Raw genomic sequence first — 7,858 nt, forward strand, 5'->3', positions numbered from 1 at the left:
AGGAAACAACCAACAATATCTAGTGCACTCATCAATGAGAGTTACATAATACTTGTAACCATCAATCGAATTACATGGAGAAGGACCCCAAAGTTCACTGTACAATTTTGAAAGGAATTACAGTTGTGCGCACTAGACAGAAACGGCAATTTAGTAAATTTGCCCTCCAAACAACTATGACATAGCATAGGAACAATGTCCTTTGTACAAGAGATACAAGACTTAGTAAGCATGATAGAAGCAATGGTATTTGAAAGATGCCCTAACCTACTGTGCCAAAGATTTGAGCTAACAAGCTATCCAAGCAATGCAGAAGCTTTAGAATGACCTGGAAAATGAAATGATTGATGATTGGAAAGTGATGGAATGAGGTATAGTCCATTACTGCATTGTCCTTTGTACAAGATCCTCTCTGTGGCTTTGTCCTGAATCCAGAAACAATAAGCATTAAACACTAACCAGCAATTGTTATCAAGACAAATGCGATGAACTGATAACAAATTTTGAGCTTGCCTTGGCACATAGAGAATGGAATTCAATTTTAGTGGTTGCACATGTGTTTGAATGATGGAACTACCAATGTGTGAAATTTTCAAACCTTCACCAGTAACAGTTTGCACTATTTCATTAGAGGGATAAGGAGATACCAAGGACAAATTACTGAAATCGGTAGTCAGTTGGTTTGTAGCCCCCGAATCAGTAAGCCAAATCTGTGATGTAGGAGCTGAAGAAGGCTGAGAAGATACTATGTGCAGAGCCTAGATATTGGATTGAGAAGAGAAAGTTGGTGCTGAAGGAGCATATGCATTGGTAGACATTTGAGACTAGTGTGGACCACCAAAGTTAGGACCTTTATCATTGAAAAAACAATACCAGGTGGTATGATTTGTCTTGCCACAAATTTGGCAGCCTTGTCTTTCCAACTGTTTTGAATGACAAAATGAAGCAGTGTGGCCAAACTGATTACAGAGTTGACAAGGTACTTGCTGGAAAGATGATCCAATAGACTGTGATGGAGAGGGTCCAAGCACTCTAGGGAAAACAAGTGCTGAAGGAGAACCTCGATTGGGAAACTGCTGTCTGGGACGAGGATTAGAATACCTATAGCTCTGATTAGTTTTACCTTTACCCTTCTTATTAAAATTAAAAGATCGATACCCACCAGCGGAACCAGGATGAGAACCTGAAAACCCCGGATGATCACCACTAGATTGATGGGATTTAGGACCAGAGTTACTAGCCACCATGGCAGACAAAAACTGAGAATTAGCATTACTGTCCACAATCAGTTCTTCAGCAAAAAGTTGCACCCTAAATTCTTGGAGAGAAATTACATTCTCACGACCCCTTATAACACTACGAAACGTATTCACTCAAGAGGTAATCCATTGAGAGCAAGGATTACAATATCCTTATCCGCAAAAGCAACTCCAGCCGCGGACAAGTAGTCTCTAGCTTCCTTAATCCGTTGCAGATATTGAGACACAGAATCAGTCCCTTTCTTGATGGTTTGAAGATTCGACTTGAGTTGAAAAACACTAGTTCGAAATACAACAAAGAATTGTTCCTTTAACCGGGTCCAAAGATCACAAGCATTTGTACTTCCAATAGCACAGGAAATCGCAACCGGTGACAAAGTTGCAGTAATCAACTGCATAAGAGCCCAATCATGCATCTTCCAAACAATGTAGTCTTCATTCTCAGATTGAGTTAACGAATTTGGAGCATCAACACCAGAACACATAACATATCGAGATGGACAGGGAGTGGAGCCATCAACAAACCTCATGATCCTGTGCCCCTCAAGTAGCATTTGCATTTGGAATGCCAATTCAAGTAATTAGAATCATTAAGCTTCACATTCACAGATGTAGAAATTGTAGAGATAAGGCCAGTAATAGGCGATTGTAGAATTTGTAATTGAGATGCAGTAACCATATTTGCAGAATGGAGACAGAAATGTGAGAGAAGAAATATCACAAACACCTAGTGTGCACAAATTGATAGACGCAGAAAGAGGGCGATCGGGAAATGCAGAAACCCTAGAAAATACAGAGAAAGAAAATACCAGAAGTCGACCAAGAATACAGCAATACACTATTGATGAAAGCAAGTCACATATCAAGAAGATGAGCGGAAGCAGTGGAAGGATCGACGAACACAGCGCAAGCAACAATGGCGATTGATACCATGTTAATGTAGACAGAGGAAGATCGAAGGAGAATATCAAAGTTCAATAGAGAGAGAGAGAACAAGATTTTAGAGAGAGAAGTTGTAATATTAATCTTTCTTAATCACAAGGTAATTACAACGATGTACTTATATGAAAGACTATTTGTCTAACTCACTATCTGACTAAGATTTACAACCTTTGGACATATGGCATAATCCTAGCCACTGTCTATATCTTTACAGTCTTTTCCATTGGCTTGTCTACCACCATCACTTTGCAAGACTCCTAATCACATCACATCACCTCATCATTGATTATGATTATCTCCTTTTCTCTTTTCATTCTTTTTCATTTCCTTCTTTCACATTCTTTTTTTTCTTTTTTTTTAATTAAAAATTAATATAAAATATTGATATAATTTAACCGTGATCGTTCAAATAAAAAAAGAAAAAAAAAAAAAAAGAGAATCCGACTCCATCTCAATTTTTCCAAACCATCCAAGTCTTCAAGTGGACTTCAAATTATCATCGCCACCATCCAAAAACCCATAAATACTTTTCAAAACAAAACGGATCGACGGATAAGTCATTCAAAACGTTAGAATGATTAGGATAAGCCATGATTAAATCCATGCAATGCCACTCAGTCCGTTGAAGACCATGTGAAATAGGAACTCAATTTCTCCACGCTCATAAAATATTTCCACCAGATAATTACTACAAAAATTCAATAATGATATCTTAGAAAATATTAAAATTCAATGCCCTTCAATTAGACAGGCAGATGATGCAAAGTCCGGTACACACAATTTATTTTTGATAAATTTTGTTGTTCATAAATAAGCACAAAAAGAGAATGTCTCGTCGGCCAAAAAAGCAGACGAATGATGGGTGGAGGTGCATCAACTACGACATGCTTAAGAAATCTAAGTGGGAAGCGCATTATATGCTTGTGCATGACAGATGATCATTATTGCAGAAAAAATATCCGATGGAGTGGTAGTCCTTAAAATATCAGAGGAAATGAAAAAGCCTATGTTGAATGAGCTATCAGTGTCAATTAGTAATTTAAAAATTAATTTCGATATGAAATCTATTATAATTATTAATATCTTAATAGTTTGTGCATGACATTTTGATTTAATTATTGATGATACACTAACCTGATGAATTACATTGACGACATATTCAAGAGGTGTTATGACACATCTCGATCCGAAATGTTCACATTGACTTCGAATCGAGCTATGTTGGCCAACACCATGAGGGTGACGAAGCCATAAAGTGTAGTGATATGGAAATGTAAGTAAATTTAAACCTAAAAGTGCCTAAATGTAAGAGTACGCTTGTAAGCGAGAATGAACCTACTTCACACGTGATGTTAGACCTTTCGTAAATAAACACATGGTGTCTATAATCACATAATCTCACATAAGCAAACATATCATATCAAGTGCTTATTGACATATGCTAACACACGAGTTCATGCAGAGGTATTCTGATATAAATAGGACTGGGTAGTACTACAATCATGTGAAGACTGGCGCTATACACATCACTTACAAGTCCTAATTGCCTAGAGCAATCTAGGACAGGACTGACACCTACAATGGATCCAAAGTGAGCAAACAGTGCGATGTGAACATACACGTGAAAGACTGACCCTGGCCCTGGGCGAGTACTACCACTGGTTCAACACAGGATGAATATATAACGTAAATATGAACATGCCACAGTAATTCGATAATTCTAGTCAACATAATATTATTCATAGCCGTAAATCTAATTAAGGCATCCCATAGGATTTATAATAACTTCCTAATTCTCATCGTTACGTCATTTCCTATAAACGTTAATTTAACTATGGCATCACATAGAAAATTTGTTATTAGATGTATATATGGAAACTAAACAAATATATATACTATATCAAAGAAAAGACCCATTCACAAATCATGTCATCGGGTCGAACCTACCTCGTGGGTATCGAAGATCCTTGCTATGCATTTCACATAGAAAGGAAACCATTTACGTAAATAAGTAACGTACTAACGCATATAAGCGTTTTTGTACAAAGTACGACTAAAAAATAAACTATTAAAACGGTCAAATTTTGAAAAATAGACAGCGGATTCAGATCGGCATGTCGAGAAACCTAAGGAAAAACATCGGGTTCCTCCACATGCTACCACACGCCACCACAAGGTGGCTACACAGGCAACCACTCACCAACCACCCTTACGTGTCCACACGTGCCCACGTTCCCATGAGTACACTTGTACTCATCTTCCTTGCGAAGCATAGGTTCGGCTTGATTTCTGGGCCAACTTTCAAAGCTAATATCTAGCTCAATTCACCACCAAAATTGATGGTTCAAAAACTAATTTGAAGCTAGAAATGAAGGGAACAAAACCATACCAAAGTTGAGGCCCAACGGAGGCCGGAGATGGCCTGAAAAAGCGTCCAAAAGTGGCTCGATAGCCACGGTTCCTTCATTCCAAAAATCTGGGGAATCTTCTCTAACTTGTTTTCTGCACTAAATCACCCCCAATCACAATTTTAAGGTTTAAAACATTAAGAGTTCAAAGTAAGAACGTTTTTTAGGTTGAGGGTGGTCCCCAGGCTCATCATGGTGGAGTTGTCACGAGATCGCAGGAAAATAGGTGCTTATGCTAGTTCCTGGATCCGAGAGAGGCAGAGTGAGATAAGGGAGAGGAAATCATGACAGAAGGTGGAAGTTCGTGACCAGTGTAGGTTTGTGGTGGTGGTGCTCATCATTCCGGCGAGGGTGGTGTGGTGTGGTTTTTACACCTGCAGAGAGAGAAAGACGAGGAGAAGCTGAGAGAAAGAGGGAGTGTAAAGGTAAAGAGATGAAATCTTTTAGGAAGAGAGATAAATGAGAGTTGAAAGAAAGAGAGAGGTCCGAGAGATTAGGGAACATAGGGAGTGGGGAGAGAATGGGTTATGGGCCCTACTAGCTCACAAAACAATAGACAAAAGGTAAAACAAAAAAATATCTCCGCAATGTGAAATTACTGAAATGCCCTTCATGTTTGTAGTTCCATAATATCTCCATTGTAACTCCAAATTCGAATGCGCTTACGCGAACGCATTCGTATCATCGAGTAATTCAAGAATACGATAAAATAATTGCTCATACGCATCACGAAATGATGGTGAATGAAAGTTAACAATCTCGCCTCTAGGATCATTTTCGTCAATTCACTCTTTTGAATTAATAAAACGTAAAATAAGGGAAGGGTTTGTTAAGAGCTTTAGTTAAGTTTTAATTAAGTTTTCATTAAGTTTTCAATTAAATAATGCTGACTAATTATATAGAGACTTAGTCAATCACAAGTCCTAGTTTGTAGGAGTTGTGGATGAGGATGTTCACCACGATTAGGTTTGCTTCCGTTGCTTAGGGATGACAACTCTCTACAAAACTATAACCTTTAAAACTGTAACCTTCCTTTGAAATTAATGAGAAGAACAGTTCACTATTTTACGTGAGTTTTCATTCTTAAGAGATCTGCTAGGGTTCTTGAAAGAGTTATAGGTTTATTAAAACCAACATTTGGTATACAAGCCAGTTTTTAGGGATCTCAGCAAGAAACAATGTCAAGTGAGAAGGCAACTCAAAGCTTTGTGCAGCCAGCCATTCCTAAGGCAACTGAAAGCTTTGTGCAACCAGCCATTCCTAAGTTCGATGGTCATTATGACCATTGGAGCATGTTGATGGAAAATTTCCTGAGGTCTAAAGAGTACTTTGACCTTATGGAAATGGGAATTGATATACCCGAAGGTATTTTGACAGTAGCACAACAAAAGAAGGTCGATGAACTGAAACTGAAAGATTTAAAGGTAAAGATTTACCTATTCCAAGCGAAGATCCATTCTCGAAGCCATTCTTGAGAAGGATACCTCCCACCAAATATGGGAGTCAATGAAGAAGAAGTACCAAGGATCAAGATTTTCTCCACGACTTCATTGTCTTCAATCTTGTGACCATGGATTCTCATCTTGTTAGCCATTGACATAGCTTTTCCAATATACTCATTCACAGATTATCCATTCTTCATTTGAAGAGTTTCAAGATTTTCTCCACAAATTTATTGTCTTCAATCTTGTGACCTTGGATTCTCATCTTGTTAGCCATTGGCATAGCTTTTCCAATATACTCATTCACAGCTTCAAGCCATAAGAAGAGACTTTGAAACTCTTCAAATGAAGAATGGAGAATCTGTGAATGAGTATATGGGAAAAGCTATGTCAATGGCTAACAAGATAAGAATCCATGGTCACAAGATTGAAGACAATGAAGTCGTGGAGAAAATCTTGAGATCAATGGCTCCCAAGTTCGACTATGTGGTCTGCTCCATTGAGGAGTCAAATGACATAGAGGATATGTCAATTGATGAGCTACAAAGCTCCTTGCTAGTTCATAAGCAGAAGCTTAACCGTGGAGGCTCCCAAGAGCAAGCTTTGAAGGTTTCCACCTTAACTGAATCTTCAAGTTCAAAAGGAGGAAAAGGTGGACATGGAGGAGGTCGAGGAAATCGAGATGGTGGACGGTTTGGGAATAGAGATGATAGCAAATCATCTTATGTTTCCAAGAAAGACGATGATCGTCAAGTCAAAGGCAAAAAGCAGTTTGACAAATCACAAGTTGAATGTTACAGACGTGGTAACTATGGGATTACAGAAATAAGTGCTACACCAAGCTTCCTAAGGAGAATGGAGAGAAGTCAAATTTCATTGAGAAAAAAGAAGAAGAAACACCGTTGATGGCGTTTCATGCCATGGAGAATTTTGACCAGGAAACTTGGTATGTGGATATTGGTTACAGCAATCACATGAATGGGTGTAAACCATCCTTTGTTAATTTGGATGAAAGCTTTCGTACAATTGTAAGCTTTGGAGACAAGTCAATAGTGAACATGATGGGAAAATGAGAGATTCAAATCAAGACCAGAAATGATTTCATTGAGATAATTTCAAATGTCTTTTTCATTCCTAATTTGAAAAAAAAAACCTTTTAAGTGCTGGACAACTTCAAGATAAAGAGTATAGGATCTCCATATTTCAAGGAGAATGTGAAATATATGATCCAAAGAGAGGCTTCATAGCTGTGGTGAAGATGTCTCCAAACAGGTTGTTCCCGTTAAAGCTTAAGAGTGTAAACACCTGTATGGTTGCAAAGGAAAATGATGAAACATGGTTGTGGCATCATAGGTTTGATCAACTGCACTTCAATAGACTAAGAACACTATATGAAAAGAAGATGGTGATTGGTTTGCCTAAAATCACAATCCAAACTAAGGTCTGTAAGGAGTGTGTCATAGCAAAGCAGCCAAGAGAAACATTTCCAAGTGGGAAAGCAACAAGGGCTCACTTAGTTTTAGAGTTGGTTCGCTCAGACCTATGTAGACCAACTAATCCAAGTTCAAATGGAGGGAAAAGGTATTTTATCTCATTTATTGATGATTTCAGTAGAAAAACATGGGTGTATTTCTTGCATGAGAAGTCAGAAGCATGTGATGCATGCAAGAGCTTCAAGGCTCTTGTTGAAAATGAATCTAAGAAGAAAATCAAGTGCTTGTGCACTGATCGTGGATGAGAGTTCTGTTCAAAAAAATTTGAAGCTTTGTGTGATGAAAGTGGAATAAAAAGGCAGCTTACTGCAGCC

General features: G+C 38.1%; 2 protein-coding genes across 2 annotated transcripts; one reads left to right on the plus strand and one right to left on the minus strand.

The window, feature by feature from the left end:
- Nucleotides 1-381: 381 nt before the first annotated feature.
- Nucleotides 382-1,273, minus strand: LOC126631452 (uncharacterized). The gene is made up of 4 exons (XM_050301579.1): nucleotides 899-1,273; nucleotides 836-850; nucleotides 599-758; nucleotides 382-425 (listed from the first exon to the last, which is right to left on the minus strand). The coding sequence occupies exons 1-4, from the start codon at nucleotides 1,271-1,273 to the stop codon at nucleotides 382-384; spliced, it is 594 nt and encodes a 197-aa protein (XP_050157536.1).
- A 4,514-nt stretch (nucleotides 1,274-5,787) lies between these two features.
- Nucleotides 5,788-6,957, plus strand: LOC126631453 (uncharacterized). The gene is made up of 2 exons (XM_050301580.1): nucleotides 5,788-6,033; nucleotides 6,361-6,957. Exons 1-2 carry the CDS (start codon nucleotides 5,788-5,790, stop codon nucleotides 6,955-6,957), a joined length of 843 nt encoding a protein of 280 aa, XP_050157537.1.
- Nucleotides 6,958-7,858: the final 901 nt, after the last annotated feature.

Source organism: Malus sylvestris, chromosome 8, assembly GCF_916048215.2.
Source record: "Malus sylvestris chromosome 8, drMalSylv7.2, whole genome shotgun sequence".
NCBI lineage: Eukaryota > Viridiplantae > Streptophyta > Magnoliopsida > Rosales > Rosaceae > Malus > Malus sylvestris.